Below are 19,256 nucleotides of genomic sequence, written 5' to 3' on the forward strand. Positions count from 1 at the left end.
TGCTGTCGTGACAGTTAACAACACAATAATAATTTCCGATCATCCGAAGAGGCGCCGTCGCAAACAAGAGGCGTTTCGCGCGCAGCGCGAACTGAACGCGGGCGCAACCGTGAACGGAAGCAGTGGCGGAAACCTACACCCGTTGGAGGTGAAATCGTTCCGCCCGGGGAGAAACGAGCGCTGGCGTCTAGGATGAAATAGTGTTCCTGTATATGCTCCCGCAGGGAGCAGAGTTGCGCATACCTTTTCCGGCGCCGCTCGCACAGCTATTGGCCGAGCGCGAAAAATGACGTCAACTGATCCGCGCGGCAGCGAAGCCAACTTTACGTGCGCATCGCCGACTTATGCGAACTCGTCGTTTCCGTCAGTGCCATCGCCATTGCAATCAGCGGACCGTCGATCGTGTGTTGAGAGGAGCAGCTGCGGGTTTCAGGTACGGTATTCGATGATGTGAAGTCAAGGACCTTGGTGAAGTGATACGAAACACATCGTACTGGCACTTGTATTGTGCCAGTACGATGCCAAAAATGGGTTGTCAGATTACAGTCTGCACTGTGTGAATAATTACTCTGCAAGTTTGCCATCTTGATGTGATTAGTGAAATAAAAATAACCTGTTGTTACTTTTAATAGCTTCTTGCCATTCCATTTTATTTGAATTCTGCCCCCAAGGTTCCAAGAACCAGCACACTTGGGCTGCTGCAAGCAGCCGTTCATGCATTCCCTTGTATGAAATAAATTTGATCTAGAAGCTCTTGCATCTTGAATATTTTTCTACTTGCAGATTTGCTGCTACTATATAGCTGATTAGTCTGCGGTATGAATGAATCGTAAAAGTAAGCTTTGCTTAAAATGTGGGCATGTGAACATTTGAAATGCGCTTAAATCTGTGTCTGCACCGCATGTATCGAAACGTGCAGCTGTTGTGAACGACGGTTAGTGATAAATGGCGCTCTGTTAACGGTCACTAACATAACTGCAGGCACGATAGCTCTCTTGGCGACGGTCATTAATCGGCTGGTTTCGGCAGCCAAAATGCGCTAAGTGTCCACTTACGTGTGTGAAGTTTTAAACACTCTTTAAAACATTTCTTGCTTTCTGACAATGATAAGACAACTTCATATGCATGCTGAAAATCATTGCACCGCCTTTTGTGGCAACGTACTGCGCGTTTGCGAGCGAACTTTGGAGCTGTTCGAGCCACGGGAGTATTTTATTTTGGGGAATCGAAGGCGGTCCTACCCCCTATTTGTACGTTCATGTGTGTGTTGTATATGCGTGTTTACATAGCTGCAGACAAAGTTTTGGTTGGTTGGAAGCCCAGCCCCTCCGATTGCACGAATGACTCGTTCGAGCGTAGACTGTACTAAGAAGTGCCCTTTGCCAGTGGCGTAGCTAGGTCGTCTGGCACCTGGGGCCGATAGCTCTTCTGTCAACCCCCCCCCCCCTTCTCCCCGGGTGTAGTCTAGGAAGCCGAGGATATCGACAATTTTCGGGTGTCTTCAGACGTATATGACACCCCCCCCCTACTGGCCCCGTGCACCCGGGGCCCACGGCCCCCCGCCCCCCCCCCCTCCCCTGTTGCTATGCCACTGCCCTTTGCTAAGCGCCTGCGAACAATTGGCGCTTGTAGCTCGCGACCACTAAAGAAAAAGTTGGAACACCGCGTGGCATTTGGCTCCTGCGCGCGCGAGGAGGGGCTTCGCTGCAGAGCTGGATCACGACGGCGGACCTATGCGCAACTCTGCTCCCTGCGGGAGCATATACAGGAACACTAGGATGAAATAAAACCCCTTAAACTTCGTAAACTAGCGACACTCTTGTCCTCCGCCTTCACTCCTCCTCGTTTCTCTTCTCTTTCGCGCTCCCTCCTCGATCGTGGCGGCGCCTACACTACTCCAGCGTAGCAACGGCGCCAACATGCGCTCCTCGCCACTCCGTAGACGCTTCTCGAGCAAAAATGGCCTGATGCATGGCGCGAGGGCCCACGTGACGTTATTAGGCCAATAGCGACGCGGCGTCGTATTCGGCCAGAGCGCGCGAGGAGGAGGCGGCATTCTTCAAAGCGTGGCACTATTTTACGAAGTTTAAGGGGCTCTAAGATGAAACTTGGCGTGCGGAAGTCAGACTGGCGCCAACGACGTTTCACTTCGACTTCACGTTGAATCCTCTCAGCTGGGGAAAGCAGCACTCGCGGTCGAACGTCTTGCTCCTGCTGCTTCGCACATTGCAACTCGTTTCTCGCTTGACGAGCATCCTCGGCCGTAGCGTGCTTCCGAGAGGGTTATACAGTGCTTTATTGATGGTTCGGATGCTTTTTTTGAGCTTGTTCTTTATTGAAGCGTATGCTGCTCTGTGTGTTGCGTGGATGACTTCATTGAATGCACGTACTGTTAGCTTCACTTTGCTGAGCGCTTATAGCCTCTAACTTAAGGGGGTATGAACCATTGCATTTTTTGCTTGCTTATGGGGAGTATGAGCTATTGCCGCTGATGATATTTTTCGTACCACTCCACTAGACTCGATCATTTAGGTATGAGTTATTGCAACGAGCCACTTACGGCTTTCGCCTTAAAAATGAAGCATGCAGATCCATGTACTGTGTGAAACGATGTTATGCGAATCATTTTGCTGATAGCTGGCTACACAGCATCGTTTGGGATTACCCAAAGCGTTACCAGGTGGACCAGCGTGTTTGTGTAAGACGAATAGCTTTAGTGTCTGACGCAAGCGTGTGCGTGCATGACGACAGCGGTAAGACGAAGCTAACAACAATCGCGTGACGCTGACGGCGTGATTTCTACTCCAGCCGTTAGACGGGAGCCTATAATACGACATGTCGATTGTTCGGTTCCACATAGTTACTGGATGAAGCGTAAGCGAGAGAAACAGAGTGCGACGTGATCAGCGACTATGTGTCATACAATCGTACGTACCTATTATGTGATGGGGTGTATATGTTAAACCGACGGTGGCATTTTGATGATGAAACGTTAAAACCTGTTCCACCTGGCTGCTACGGGGAACACACTGAGAAAGCTTGGCCGATCCCAGAGTCTGTGCAGTCTCACACAGCGTCTCAAAGTGCGAGCTGTCACGAAGAAAGAACACGAGAAGCTGGCGCATGACGTATGGCCCGGAAAAATTCAAAAATTCAGATAACGCATACTCTTGGTTCTTTCACTTGTACATAATAATAAGTGCTGCAGAGTTGTCGACAAAACAATTCCGGGAGTCTTAAGCACCACATGTCCTGCTGGAACTTTAGCACTTTTGACGGTATAGCTTTTTTTTTTTTTCAGTGGCTAGATGGTAGCTAAAACTGTAGGTAAAATTTTTACTTCTCCCGAGAACAACACAAATATTTCAGTTACCGGAAGCCTTACAGGGGAACCTTGACATAACGAAGCCGCATTAGGAGCAATATATTTTGTTTGTTATATCCGATATTCGTTAAATGAGTATTTAAAATATGCCGATCGGCGCTTGCAATTCCGCTGTAGAGGCCGGTAACAGAATTACGAGCGCGAACGAGGCAAATATGCATGAAATCTCAATTGCACTATGCTTGCCTCGATGCAAACATGTATACATTCTTACCGTGCACTCGTAGTCCGAGCTAAGAAACACGGAACGGGAAATGAGGCCATTCAAGCTCGAAATCTTATGCGGTTCTCAAGCTATTTATTTCAAGAAAACAAACAGCATATTAAAATTTAGTTCTGCTGTCATTGCGGCGTTCTTGCGGCACGTTTTCATAGTATTTTGAGCCACGCAAACAAAGATTTGATTCGCTATTAGATATCCTTATTTTCCGTCTGGTTTTGAAAGTGAATTAACACGGCAAGCTGGGAGAGTTGGTGATTGAACATGTTCCTATGGGTGGGCAGCGCAACCCGGACGAAAGACGAGAGGTCGTACACTGGGCTCGTATTGTGTACTTCCTCTCGTCTTTCGTCCGGGTTGCGCTGCCCACCCATAGGAACATGTTTGAAGGTGACTACTCATTCAGAGACAAGTATGACCAGCCAAACTTTAGATGAATTTACTTCGTTACACACGGCAATTTGTTATGCCTATTTTGATTATATTGAGGTTCGGCGGTACTGAGTATAGTGAAGCAGCGCGCGCCATTTCGACTGCGCTAGGACAGCAGTAATGAGGGGCAGGAGGAGGATTCATAGTGCATAAAAGAAGTGAGGCGTGCAGACAGGAGACAAGAGTAGAGAAGTGGACAACACGAACGCCGACTATCAACTGAAGGGAGCACTGAGGCGAAAAAAGAAAGAACACACAAAATTCTTTTTTGCATTATGAATCCTTACCAACTAGCACAGCTTTCTGTCGTTCTGAGGAGGAGGATGTTGAATGCATGTAAATCTATCCTCGCAAGGCGTGCCAGTGTTTTGTCCGCAACAAGCCGAAAGCACGGCAGGTCAAGGCAAAGCAGAGATCAGGCTCAGAGTGACAAAAGTAGGCAAATAGTGGCTAATCGCATAATAGACGTCTTCTAACATCTTCTAAACGCAATGTGTGGTTAGGGGCACAACGCGGGGACGAGAGGAGGCCAGGAACACGGCTTACAAGACAATGTTCTTGCTGGAGAAGTGGCGATGGTCGCCAAAACGACACATAGAGAACACATAAATGAGGGAAGACACTATAGCGAGGACATAGGCGATCACACGGAAGAACATACGGACGCGCACCCTCTATACGTGATCGCCCGTTTGCGCTACTATGTCTATACCAAATAGCCCAGTGATCAGTCTACTTATAAAAGAAGTGTGATGGTTTACCAGCTTAATTCCTGAAGCCGAAGTCAGTGCTCTGTTGTGAACTTTGGACGCTTGTGCATGTGTGTGCGTGCATATCGTGAACTTTTCTTTCTCTCCTTCGTCTCATCTATCACTCCCCCTTTCTCAGTGCAGGGTGTTGGACCTTGAGGACAATCCGAATTGCTGTCCCCCAGATATTGGACCTTGCCGTTGGGTGCGGGAGTTGGCCGAGGTTGAGGAGGACGTTGAGATGAAAACTGGAGGTTTATTTACATTATTTACAGTGAGAGTACAAAGAAATTAACAGTCATAAAGTCATTATGTCATAAATTAACAGTCATAAGTCATTACGGGCCGGCAGCAACTCGGACGCTGCGGCCCGTGGCAAGAAGCTCGAAAGAGATGAATGAAGGATTGCTCTCTTGCTGCTCCCGGTCTCTGGCTTTTAGCCCCTTCGGTGTCTCGAAGTCACGTCCCGTTCGGCCAATCGGCGAGCCCGCTCAGGTGGCGTCATTTTCGGCCAATGGTAGACGCCCGTGCGAATGTAAGTCACACCCGGCGCAGAGGGTCGCTATTTGGGCTACAATTGTCCGAGCGATTACTTGCCTTCGATATTGCCTTCCTGGTCTGCAACTGCCGTCACAAAGGCGGATGGGGGGGGGGGGGGGATTGCTCCCAGGGCTTCACGGTGCATTACGGCCGTCGTTGCCTCGCGGCTTGCAAGCGCCGTCACAATAGGCGGATGGGGGGAGACCGGTTGTCTTCGAGTGACCTTTCAGAGCTGCAAAGCAGCTTGGCTCGGGATCCACGTTACCTGAAACCGTGCCAGGCTCCCGCTACACTTTCAGGTAGAGTCAAGCAGTGGGACAATAGCTCCACCTGCGGCGCACGAGGTGAGGAACGCCAACTTGATTGAACGTGCCGCGCCTCGGGAACGTGGTAGATGTGCTTATGCGCTCCTTAATTAGGTGTGACGCGATTCCATGTGGTCTGGTGAACTCGAAGGAGGCTCAGGAAAAGGTCCCGTATTTAACAAGGGTAGCCAACTGGTCTCAGCCTGATTAACCTCCTTGCCTTTCCATTGTCACTCAACTCCTCCTCCTCGTGCGCTACTGCCGGCTACTCCTGTGTACGTGGTTCACTTTGTGCTGCTTTCTCTTTCCCTCCCCTTACGCTCTCTTTATCTTTTTTTTTATCCCCGTAACACCTTCCACTCGTGTAGGGTAGCCAACCAGAAGTACCTCTGATTAACCTCCTTGACTTTATGTACATAATGTCTCTTTGCATGTTGCAGGCAGTACTATAACCGTCATTTACAATTGATTTCCTGCGTAGTGCTTCTCTGCATCGCATTCCAGCTCCATGTCAAGACAAATAGCGTTGTGCAATCCAGGTGGCCCCCACCGTGTACCTGTTGCACAAGCAGTGGCCGGACGTCGCGGGAGCGTGGACCGTGTTTCCCCTGATAAAACGGTAAGCGGTGCATCGCGAACTCATTAGGTTCGTGAACGAAGAGAATGCAGTAGTCAGCGGCAAGTGCCGCAGTCACAGGTCTGTTCGGGTGTCGAGCGCCCTCCTACATTTTATTAGATTACCGTGGTAGCAGATAGGAACAGCTTACGAGGAGGCTGAAACCAGATTTGTAAGTACGGCTGGTCCGACTGTACGTCAGTGTGGACTGGCTTCAAAGGGACGATCGACCGTACCCTGCTTCATGACATGCTGCTCATTAGTCATGACACCTAGCAATTAGGACAGCCACTGGTTAAATTACTTCGAAAAAAATTATTGTGAGTAGCCTGAAGAGGATTCGGAGGTTAATATTCCGCTTCAGACACCAAGTGTAAAAGAGATTGTGATACCAATATACGGTGGTCAAACTCGGGCGAAAGCGCTGTACCTGCTTCTCTGGATTGTATGGGTTGCCGAGATCAACAACGCTGTATTTTATGCCTTCGATTTCGAACTTGCTTGAATGTCTTAGCAGTTGCATTATTGCATACCTAGTTCTCACGTGCAAAAAGGAAAGAAAAAGAGCGGATATATATATATATATATATATATATATATATATATATATATATATATATATATATATATATATATATATATATATATATATATATATATATATGTGTGTGTGTGTGTGTGTGTGTGTGTGTGTGTGTGTGTGTGAGTTTGTATGTATGCATGCATGTGTGTGTATGTATGTATGTATGTATGTATGTAGAGAGAGAGAGGATGAGGACGTGGAGGTGGTATTTGCGCCGCGGGCCCAGCTCTTTCCTGGCGACTGTCGGCTCCAGCTGTTTCAATTCTGACTGTCTTAAACATGAACGTTTGAGTGCAGTGGGGTCGTGCGGCGACCCAGGGGCCCTGGGAGGTCCCAAATTCCTTTGCAAAATAAAGTTTTTTCCTCCTCCTCCTCCTCCTCTCAATACAAAGAGTTCCTTGAGGCAATTAAACTTTCAAAATTCTTTCGCAGCTAGCAAATCCCATGGAGCGCATTGTCCGCGCCATATACATATTTATGTAACTGCTACAACTTCTTTTCTGCGACCTTTGGACACCGTGCAGCCTTGGAACACTCGCTGTATTAGAAATACACCTCTCGTATGCTTTCCAGGCTGGAAATGCTTCACAGAAAGGATGGACGCTGGTTCTTCTTCTGTGAGGACACCACGGGCGTCGAGCTCTCCCTTCTTCACAAAGCTCTTCACAGACTCAACTCTACGCAGGTAAACGACAATTATGAATGTGCGCCACTTGGCATCTCACGTGATGCTGTGCTACGTCTATCCGCCCTATAATAATAATAATAATAATAATAATAATAATAATAATAATAATAATAATAATAATAATAATAATAATAATAATAATAATAATAATGATGATGATGATGATGATGATGATGATGATGGTGGTGGTGGTGGTGGTGGTGGTCGTGGTGGTGGTGGTGGTGCCCGGCGATGTAGATGCAACCAGAAGACTCGTATACATACGAAGGTAAACGAAATGGAAAGCAGATTATTTTGCGCACTTTTTCTTTTTAATTAATTCCCACTGGACAGTCTGACGTCATATGTAGAACATGTTCTGAAAGCTATCGTCCTGCGACTGCGTTATTCTTCGGGTGGTTGATTTAAATAACCACATTCTTTAACTGAAGTCAGGCGGAACGGATTGTTTGTTCAACTTGCCTTTAATTCTTCCATGTATATAATCATTCTGCATAGACATAATGTACTCCGGCATCCTTATGTCAGAAGGCAGAAATAAATTATTTGGAAACATTACCACGCGCGCAATTTTATTTTTTATCTGTTGTCGGTAATCGCTTTGACAGAATGGTGTCATGAAGTTATCGCTGTCGCGTAAGGCATGCTTGCTGCACCTGAACGTTGTCACCAGTTCGATTTCTGTGTATCGTTTAAAGAGTGTTTAATGATATTCGATGTGCGACGTAAATATTGCATGTAAATTTTAGAATCCGCGTGAGTAGAGTGATTCGATTCGGCGACGGCTGGCCGTGCTCGCCGATGTCGTTGCTGCCTAAAGGGGCATTGCAACGCTTTCTGAGCGCGGTATGAAAATGTTCGTAATCCGCAGGCAATATAGTACATGAAGAATGTGCTGGGCCGGGAGGCACGAGCCTACCAAGGAGGCCCGGACTGGTACCTTGGTTACCATGGAACTAATATACGTCATTTCTCTCTGTGTGCCTGTAAACAATGCCGCCATATGAGCATTCGAGCCAAATATTACTCCGCCGCATGTGTCAGAGAGCCCATAGCCTCGCTTAGAATATTGCTCGCTCTCACCGGATGCTTTTAAGGCTGCCTCTACTATGACCCGCCTATGACGTCATAGACCAGCCCGCAGACGCCAGCGATTAGGAAATTTTTCATGACCATGAGTTACTCCTGAGCGAAAGCTCGCGCACGGATGCATGCACACCCCTCCAGTGTTCTATAGCAGCCGGGGTAGCGGTCCATGGTTGTTAATACTATTCACGTGACATCTTCTACTGTGCATGTTTTTTTTTCTTCTTTATTTAAAGGTCCTTCACCTAGAAACGCTAGAGGACAATATTTACAAGCCTATAGCTCATTGCGCAGCCCGATGTATCAGCATAGCAGACGAACGAGCAAGCAGCAGCGAGTGCCAAGACGTCGTGGTGTTCTGCTACGATCTGACAACCTTCTGTGTCATGACTTCACGACGCATAAGCATTCTGGCGAACGAAACCGAAACTGGTTCGTAGAACAGCTATTGTGGTAAGTTATTTAGAGCGATTTGCCAGTGTCTTCCTTCATTTCTATGGTTTCGAGGTTAGAGACTTTCATTTAAAGCAAGAAAGTGCAAGGTCCAAAATATCGTGTCAGTATACTCCTTTAACCATTCCTGTCGCCGCTCCTTTGCCACTCTCTGGCACTTTTGTCATACTTTGGAAGAGTCAAGTGCGTCGCGGAAAGAAGAAAGAGCAAGAGCGCAAATGTGGCCAGGCTGCGGGCGCTGCCACTACTGAAGGAAACGTGTTGAGGAGGAATGGAGAAGCTAAACACTCAATTACTACTACTACAGGTCCTCTTCACAAATTTCCGCGGGAATATTTTGCTTGAAAGGCACCGCACTAAATACGGTGTGTTCTCAGTTTTGAAGAAAAGGTGCCAGCTGGTCCCTTGAAGTGTTGTTTCGCTTTCTGGGCAGGGCAAGAAAGTTCGAATCTCGTTCACTCTTTTTGATTCTGTACCACTTTTGCACCGTCATCGTACCTTGTGGCAATCTTGTATATGTCCGATGTTTAGTAAAATATTATTTTTTAGATCCTACAGCAAATTTGCACGCATTTCAAGGCGTTCATTTTGCCACTTTGCGCGTACGCTTTCATAGGTTCACCATGCAACGTACCGAAACCATACTGCACGCAACGGCGCTTCACTGTGCAGCATTTGTCATCCTAACGGGCTCCTCACCAGGCCCCATAGCAAATTTTGGTTATGCGCGGGAAGTTGTTACGTGTCTTCTAGGGAGCGCTCTGTCGCAAAAAAAAAAAATCAGATCGGCTCATTAATACCCGAGATATAAATATTTCAGTGTCGCGAACCCATGATTTCAGGAGGCGAGCTTCACCGCGAACATAGACGCTCTCTCCACTTGTCCTGTCTAGCCTCCACAAGGGAAATTTCTTCCCTACGTTATGGTCCCTAGAAAATGGTACCATACCTGCGTTCTCCCATACGGGACCTCGAGGATCGCGTGACGCATACGTTACGGGCCCCGCCTTCTTTTTTTTTTTCTCGCTTTTTTGTGGCGCCGCGCATTTCCGCTGACGGCATCGCGCGCGATTTGCTTTGATTGTCTCGGTTCGCGCAGCGCACGAGTTTGCGGGCTGTTCACAAGGGCACATGGCTAGCGGTATAAATCAGTACTACACGAATACTGAGGCAGACACAAGCCGATCACAGAGCATGATCCCGCGCTGGAGCAGGGTAGAAAATAACATAGTTTTGGTGTCTGCGCGCGCGACTGCGTGACGTGGGAACAAGCAGACGAAAAGGAAGTACATTTCTCTTGCTGCAGTGCGAAATAAAACAAAAACATGCAGACGTTCGGTTTGTGAGTTTTATTATTTATCTAAGCTTTATTTCGTCTATTCAAGCAACATATTACACAAATAATAGATGTTGCCTTGAATAAGTCTTGAAGTCACGAGTCACCACGAGCGACGTCACAGTGCGAACACGTGTACGTAGGCGCACTAGCACGTGTACGTCACCCTCCGGCTTCGAGCGTGGAGGTCGGGAAGAGAACGGTAAACGGCGTTCGGTTCGAAATTTCATATCTTTCCGCGGCGCGTGGCGATGTAATACTTTGCAGACGCGATCGTTATTGCGCAATGTATGCTCCGCGCTTGTCAGCTCAAAATGGCCAGGCCTGGTGAGGAGCCCTTTAAAGGGACGCTGTTTGAACTTTTGGAGATGGCCGAAGCATTAGCGTCAAGCTCCTGGATTGCGCAACGTATACCTGCCCATGTATAGACCTATACAGCACGGCGCTACGTCACGAAGATATAGTGGCGATGTCACAGGGAGTTACGTCGGGAGTGCTGTATCTGTGCGATGAACAGAAAATTATAGTAGTTAACAGGGAGAATAAGTGCCATGGACAGGTAACGTGGCAGTGCTGAAAGAGGCGGCGGTCATGTATCAATTACGCTTTACTATCAGAAACTGTCTACGAACGGCTAGACCAAATCAATAAACGACAAAAGAAGGGGAACCGAGGGACCGCTGGGTTTCTTGCAACATTACCAGATGGCGCTTGCCCCCGTGCATCCCTTTACGCATCCCGACCGACGACGCCTCGACAGCGTTGCAGTTTGTGCGTATGGCACGTGCTGTGAGTGTTTTCCTATGCGACGAAAATGCAGGTGCTGGGCTGTGAAGGTTGCGTGCTGGGCTGTTATACTGTATATAAACATTACAATCGTCCATAGCCTGAAGAGAGCGCTTGGAGCTGGCGTCTCAACAGCGTGCTGACCACGCATGCAAAAGGAGCACGTAATTATGCGCCAGAAGAATGGCTCCAAAGCGTGCACTCAGCGTCGAGGACACCCATGCCCGAAAAAAGCGTCGCGCGGAGCAGGAACGTGTTCGTTATTCAGCGAAAGGCGGTGCAGACCGCGAATGTATGTATACAATATATACATATACAATTATATTAATTCAATTGCGTACAGCCCCATAATTCAGTTAGAGTTTAACGCTCCTGCCACGGTGCGATGTGCCATGCGAGGCAACGATAACGCTCGATCCTCTCAGAGATTATGAAAAATAACGCACAACAATGCCTCGAGCAGACACGTCTCACTGTGTGCTCTGTGGACTACGCAGACAAACAGCAGTGATGCACGCAAGGTAACGCGTAACACCAACCCACCACTTTCGTATTAGACTAAACGCTGAAGAAATTACACATTCGCCACCAACATCACCGCTAATGATCTTAAATCAAAGCAAACAACATACAAAGCTTCGCTTACATCGATTCCCACAGTGCGTGGGATCCGGCGATGTTTTTTTTTTCTCGCCTCATTAATCTTAACCAACTTTGAAGCTCGGCGAGTTAGTTAACCTTCCCTTCCCCATGTTTATGAACCTAGCTGTCAGTGGTCGCGAAAGGAATGACTAAATTATATAAGCAAAGCAAAGAAAGAAAAGTCTTGAAATATCGACGGAGGTGGTATACTTGCTTCCTCTGCAAACCGCACGTGCAAGCACTGCCCGCCTTTCGAGAAGTGCAATAGCGTGAACATGCGTGCCCGCAGGAGGCCCAGTTCGTGGGTCATGCCCTGTGGGACGAAGAGACGACCATCGTGCACCACTTCGATGACCCGCGGTCGCTGGCCTACCCGGACCTGTCGGCGGGCATGGCGCTGAGCGAGGCGGCGATGCAGAGGTGGGTCGCGCAGGGTCGCGCACACGTGGTGCCGCCACGGCCACTGCGTCCAGGTGTCGGTGATGACCCTTACTTTGCTCACGTCGCTTCACGCGCTGTCTTGCTTTCCAGACAAAATTTATTCGAGTAATAACAGCAGAGAGGACGGCCTGAGAGCGACAGTCCTCCAGCCTATATATACTACACTTTGGTCAAAGGAATGGGGAAGAGGAGAAAGAGAGGAACACGAGGAGAGGTGATGAGAGAATAGCCAGCAGCATGTGAATGAGCCGGATGTACTTTTTCTTATGTCGAACACATTTTTAAAAATAAGCCTACAAGATTGTCTCGGATTACGTCACTTCAGATTAAATATCTGCCCAGGCGGAGATAACTTGCAACAAGAATCAAAACATTTCATTCATTTATTAAATTGATTACATCGATTAACTTCTTGAGTACAAACTTTCCGGCACATATTTATAGGCCACTTTCATGTTGATCCCGGGGACACCGTCATGTTTTATCACGTGGTGAGGTGTCCCTTACTTGCCTCAGATGCTTCTGTTGCCTCTGTTTGCAATGGATGTGCATGACGTCGGTGCGGCTCATCAAGCCTCTGTTTCGGCGGGTATTGTAGACGGTGGATGGACGACACGAAGCTTAAGCCACAGCTGCCGAGGACATGTAAGCGCTTTTGGTGCTCATTACCCTTTTTCCAAACAGCGCTAGCAGCGTATCGGTTCTGGTACTAGAAACGAGGCTAAAAATGTATTCCAAGCTGTCCAAACTTTACGCTTATGAATTAGGTCAGGATCGGTGTGTTTTCCTCTTCGTTAATTATTTGGCAAAACAGTCGCAGTTTCGCCCCAAAGGCGAAGCATCGATTGCGATAGCACTTTAGTACGCAGCTATACGAAGTAAGGATATAGTTGTTCTATCGGCCGTATAAACTCGTAAACATTCGCTTACAACTAAAGTAACAAGCATGGTGTAACGCGCGGAGGCAAACAGAAACACATCTCACTCGATGGGCGCTAACACACGTTGTCAAAACGCTGGCGTGAGGAAGAGCGGCAGCAGCAGCGAGCGAATTAACCTTCGTGCTGCCTCTCGCTTCAACGCGAACTAAGCGGCCAGAACACAGCGCACTCGAAGCTATGAGCCGCCGGAGCACCTAGACTTTCATGATAGGGCTCGCAATTCCATGATAGGGATTTCATGATAGGGCTCGCGCGGCCGCGCTCAGCCCGTGCCACCACCGAACTACCCCCTCCCCCCCCCCCACTGCTACCATGCGCGTGGTAGAAGACGGTGTGCTTCTTCCCCACCCTCCTCCCTTGCGCGCGCAAGATCGAGCCACCATCCCCTGCTCACCCTCGCACGCTTTCATTCGCACATCCAGCATACGGCGCTCGGCGACGGTGTTATCGCACTTGGACTTTATGCGGAACATCACGGCGACGCCGGCCGTGGAAATGCGCCTGGACTCTCCATATCGCAATAATACTTTGAAGCAGCGACGTGTCGTGTTTCCGCCTCAGCAAGGTACCTCAGTTGGGTCACTATCTCATTGTTCATTTTCGGCCTAATCGCTCTCGGGTGGGCTCAGTTTCGATAGATTCGTTTTGCCGCGCACACGGCTTGGAACGCAGATTTTCTACAATTTGTAATAGCTTGTACCAAAGACCTAGTATCGCTCACTCGCTTACTCTCTGGACCGTCAAGAAATAAAAAGGGCTTTATGGCGGAACGGTTCAGATTCGAACATTCGCGTGTAGTCGGTGTAGTCGCCGTCACAGATGCTTCGGCGCATCGATTCAAGTGTGCGCCCATTAATTTATTTTCGATACTTTAGCGATATAGTGGGCGTAAGCTTGCGTGCTAGTTGAGGTAGATGTGTGCTGATTAAGTGCCAGCTACTTACTGTGCCAAGAAGCGGTGCTACACTCTTTTTGACTGTGTAACGGGTGGTACTCACTCTTACCAACGTTCAGAGACTGAAGTTCTTTCTTTGGAGGTTAACGATACAACGCTGGCGGAAGAGTGATTTTTTTTTATCATCGAGGAAAGCCATGCATCGCAAAGGACGGACGGCAACAAAGTCAGTCCTTGTATAGCAGTGGTCTGTGAAATTGGCCACACAGATTAATTCCGTCCTTGAATATGCCAGTCCCTATTTTTGAAGCCAACTACTGCGCAAGTCTTCCCTCTACCGTTCCACATTTTGCAGCATGATTTAAGCAGCTGTCTTTCACCCATGCAGTAGCATTTCCGACAGCTGATCGCACCGCGCAGCAGCATAGAAGCGATAATAGCTAGTGTCGCATTCATGCGCTTTCGCCTGAGGCAACGTGCGACTCCCCATTGGATGCTTAGTCACTTCAGAGCAGGGGCGAGACAGGCCGCTTTTTCACGCGGTATGGTGTAGGGAAGTTGAACCACGCTTCGCGCTGCTGCGTGCGTAATCAGGTAAATTGTACGAATAATTCGACGCCAGTTATTTCAGTCTACGTAGCCATTTCGAAATGTAGAAAGAAGGAACTGGACTTTTAAGACGGTTCTATTCAGCTTTGCATTGTAGGTATGTTCCGTATAAAGTTTGTATACTCAAGAAGTTAATTTATATTAGTTTAATTTAATGAAGGAATCGCTTTAGTATTTTTTTTTCAATTAATGTCCGCCTGAGCAGATAACTTGTGGTGACATAATTCCAATAAAATTTGCACGCTTTCTTTTTAAATGCGTACGCTATAAAAAAAGTCAGAATAAGTGGCCATTTAGCACTAAATGCGAGATAAATGCGTTAGGCATTACGTCGCACCTCTTTGAGTACCCGTATGCATATATTGAAAATCTAGAAGGCACAGCGCCTAGGAGGCGCGGTTGAACGCGATTGGCTGAGATGACGCCGGGGATGCTCGACGTCCTTGCAACCGCTGTGAAAGTACGTAGCGCCACGCCTTTTACGCTTACCTAACCTGACCAAACCTCTCGTGGGCGACCCGCAAAAGCGGCAATTCTCATGGTGTGACGTCAGAGCATCGCCGGCGACGTTTTAGCCAATCTTCTCCAATATACGCTCCGGACCATATATATATATATATATATATATTGGTTCCTCATTCAAGCACACAGAGAAGAGGAGTGGGCTTGAGTGTCAGCGTTCAATTGGCGCTAATGAAGAGACCGATGCCTACGATTCCCAGTCATATTGAGGTTCCGGGCATAGCATGCGCACTTCACAGTAAGATAGGGGGTGTGCAAGTATTTGAAATTTCGTATGCAAATCGAATAATCTTTGTTATTTGATTGAGCTAGCTGATTCCTCGTTATTCTTACAAATTCCTCAATGTCATCGCACCACGGAATTCTCTGCAGCTCTCGACTACGCTTACGTTGCCTTGGCACCCGTTCTGTAACTCTAACAGACCAGCGGTTGCCTGCCTTATGCATTACATGCCCTACCCAATTTCTTGCTCTTGAAGTCAGCTGGAACATCGGCTACCCCCGTTTGCTCTCTAACCAACACCACCGTATTCGTGTCTCTTAAGTTTACCCCTAACATTTTCCATTCCATCATTCTTTGCGCGGTCCTTAACTTCTTCTCAAGCTTATTTGTTAACCTCCAAATTCCTGCCCCACGTGTTAGTACCGGTGGAATGCGATGACTGCATACTTTTCTTTTCAAGGATAGCGGTAAGCTGCCGGTCATGATTTGGTAATGCCTGTCGTACGGGTTCCAACCCATTTTTATTCTTCTCTAAATTTCCTTCTCACGATCAGGGTGAGCAGTTGATTTGGATAAACGCGCTTCTGCACAGATTCTAGAGGCTGACTGCCGATCACGAATTCTTGTTCTCTTGCCAGGCTATTGAACATTACCTTCGTCGTCTGCGTATCGCCACGTAGCCTGCATTCGAGCGCCACGCAGGTTGCTTAGGACGCCGCAAGCGTTGCAACAAAGGGGAAACACCAACAGCATCCATCACGACACGCGGAGTGCGCGAGGCCTGCGTGCCCACCGAGGAGCTGCCCCGCCAGTGGGAAACCACCGCGCGTGGCTTCAAAAATGGGAGGCCGCAAACGGCGTTCGAGGACAGTGGCACGCGACAGAGGACGTCTTCGACGGCCGGCGCTGCGCAGGAAACGAAGCGATCTTCTTTAATTCTGGGCGCAAGTCCGCCGCTTGATCCCCTTAATAAAGGCTTTATTTTTATAAACCCGTGCTGGCCAAAAGCGCTACAATAATAATCTTCAAACCTGACCGTACACTTTCTCGGCTAAGGTCTTGAGTCATTTGTTGCAAGTCTGGCTGTGGTTCTGGGCTGCTAAGCACGAGGTCGCGGGATCGAATCCCGGCCACGGCGGCCGCATTGCGATGGGGGCGAAATGCGAAAACTCCCGTGGTACTTAGATGTAGGTGCACGTTAAATAATCCCAGGTGATCTAAATTTCCGGAGTCCCCCCTACTACGGCGTCCCTCATAATCAGATCGTGGTTTTGGCACGTAAAACCCCATAATTTAATTTAATTTTTTTTAAAATTTGTTTCAAGTCAACACTTCCGTTGCTGAAGAGGACAATGTCGTCTGCAAACCGATGGTTGTTCAGGTATTCGCCGTTGATCCTCACTCCCAAGCCTGCCCAGTCTTAATAGCTTGAATACGTCTAAGCATACCGATGAATATCATTGGAGAGATCGTGTCTCCTTGTCTGACCCCTTTCTTGCCTAGCGGCCGCCGTGAGCACCATCGCTAGTGCAACGAACGCGTAATGCAGAGGCTGTGGGTTCGGCTCCCACTGGCGGCAGCCAGCAGGAATATGTGCTTTATCCTTCTTCTCCTCCCAGCTCAAGAATGTTCGGCCTCCTGTGAGAAAGTACCTTTTTCTCGCTGAATTAAGAAACGCAGATATAACTTTGAAAAAGTAACTGAACACTTTTGCCTGATTCATGTAGTTTCTGATTCTGTTTTTGGTGCACATGCACTTAACCGTTTAATGCTTCATCGGCTCGTGATTTCTGTAAAAAACCATCTTTACTGCATCGCATCTCTGCAAGAAAAAAGAAACGAAAGAGAGAAATAAATAAATCAAAAGAGACATTTGGAGAAATCCGAAAATTGAGTTTCATAACGGTTCGATACTGACCGCTCGTGCTAATGCATTTGCTGCGGCTGTTTTTATTAAGCAAGTGCTCGCGGCGTCATGATTTGTAATTGAAAGCACGTAGTTGCAGAAACGTCGTTCTTGCAGCTAGATGGTCATACTTATACTGCAACATATTGTTCACCGTTCACCTGCGGCAGCTTTCATAAATCGACTGCTTACAGCATTCTCCTAAACATTTCCAGGGTGGCTGAAGCACTGGACATCGAGTCTCCCGAAGACTTCTCCATCGATCGGCAGTACGAGGTGAGCTATATAAACACCGAAAGGAGTTTGGAACAAGCTTTTCGCGCATAATATTCATCAATTGGATGCTAATCATCATCCACAAAAGCCACCGCTTCGTGCGTTGCTTGTATCGGGACCACGCCTCATCGCATCACTATTTAGCACATTAGGGAGGCACGGTCGCCTATTTTTTTTTTCAGCTGCGTGGTCTGTTGGGTGTAGGAACGAGCACCGCATGTTTACCGGAGAATTTGCCGGTGGCGAAGCGGTAAATCCTAGACCACGCCTCGAACAACACTGTGTCCCATTTCGTTCTTCTCATTTTATTAAATTTTTAAGACCCTTTGACGGTGTGTTACATCAAGGGTTGGTTGTACAGAAAAGGTGTAACTGTCGCAATAACTCAACGTGAATGACTTGTTACGCTGTGCATGAAGCTTTATGGTCGTGTGATAATGATAACAGTGACGTTGTTGGAAGTCCGTTGCAGTGTTCGACTGCTTCATAGAAGGATGAAAAAAAAGGGGGGGGGGTTTAGTACGGACAATGTTGGCGCGCAACTTGGTGTGTGTGGCCAGTGCGATGATATATATGTAAGCTATGGAGATGTAAGGTGCGTTTAGTGAAGTAACTTGCGAAAAAATGAGAGTTGCGATAAAAAACAGTCGCGCTGCAACCTCGGATTCCTCGGCAATAGCGTGCGTCAAGTTTGAGATTATCCGCTCGTTTCTCTAACACCCGTTATTCAACGCACTTTTATGATGGTTGCATAAGCTGTATACGAGAATTTGCGCAGCTTTGCGGTTTGTGCAAGTTGATCTTCGTAGCACGAACTTATTCCTCCTACGGTAGATAATAACAGTGTCTCATATACAGCTGCTCGCGCGCTAGAGCTTCCCATCTCTTTTTGCTGCTGCAATTTAAGAAACGGTCCGGACTTCTTGATCAAGCCTTGCTAGGCCATGGTATACAGTGTTCATGTTCAGGGATGATGCGAGGAGATGGTGCCAAGGACTTCACCCGTCTGCTTGACCTCGTCTACGAAACGCAGATAGCCAAATTTCTGAGGGACCACTGTGGAGGCCTGCTACTGGAACACGCCGAGTCCTTCTGCCTTGGGGAACGCAGCGAGGGCTGCGCCACCTGGACCTCTGTACAGGCGCCATCGTGTGTGAGTCCACTCTTCCACACTCAATTACGGACTGACAGTGAGCCGCACAATGGAGGGGAATTCAGTAGTAATAATACTAATACTAATAATGATAATAATAATAATAATAATATTAATAATAATGACGTTGATGGCGACGACGGCGGTGATAACCATGATATAGAGCGTTTGCAGTAGCAGTAGTACCACTGGTAGTAGTATTAGCGGACAAAACAGTTAGTTCTTCGATCGTCATCTTAGATATCAGTCATATAGTCACCAGTGATCTCCAATCTTTAATAGCGCAGCTCTTAGGCGCCCGTTCCTGCGGCGAGCGGCGGCGGCGTAACCGAGCGAACGAGCACAGCGAAAGATGAAAGAGCGAACGCAGAGCGTGAGATGAAAGACGCGAGCCGCAAACGGCAGAGACCAATGAGAGTACCGCTCGATGCGTACTCGTATCTGGTTTCAGCCGGACCGCTCGTTTCGT

General features: G+C 48.0%; 1 protein-coding gene across 1 annotated transcript in view; it reads left to right on the plus strand.

The window, feature by feature from the left end:
* Positions 1–19,256, plus strand: part of LOC135896066 (beta-1,3-glucosyltransferase) — a 42,897-nt gene that overhangs the window by 9,309 nt on the left and 14,332 nt on the right. The window contains exons 3-7 of the mRNA XM_065424397.1: positions 6,171–6,250; positions 7,404–7,515; positions 12,111–12,241; positions 17,574–17,634; positions 18,668–18,787. Coding sequence (XP_065280469.1) covers positions 6,171–6,250; positions 7,404–7,515; positions 12,111–12,241; positions 17,574–17,634; positions 18,668–18,787 — 504 coding nt within the window. The remainder of the gene's footprint in view (positions 1–6,170; positions 6,251–7,403; positions 7,516–12,110; positions 12,242–17,573; positions 17,635–18,667; positions 18,788–19,256) is intronic.

The sequence above is a fragment of the Dermacentor albipictus genome, chromosome 2, assembly GCF_038994185.2.
Source record: "Dermacentor albipictus isolate Rhodes 1998 colony chromosome 2, USDA_Dalb.pri_finalv2, whole genome shotgun sequence".
Taxonomy (NCBI): domain Eukaryota; kingdom Metazoa; phylum Arthropoda; class Arachnida; order Ixodida; family Ixodidae; genus Dermacentor; species Dermacentor albipictus.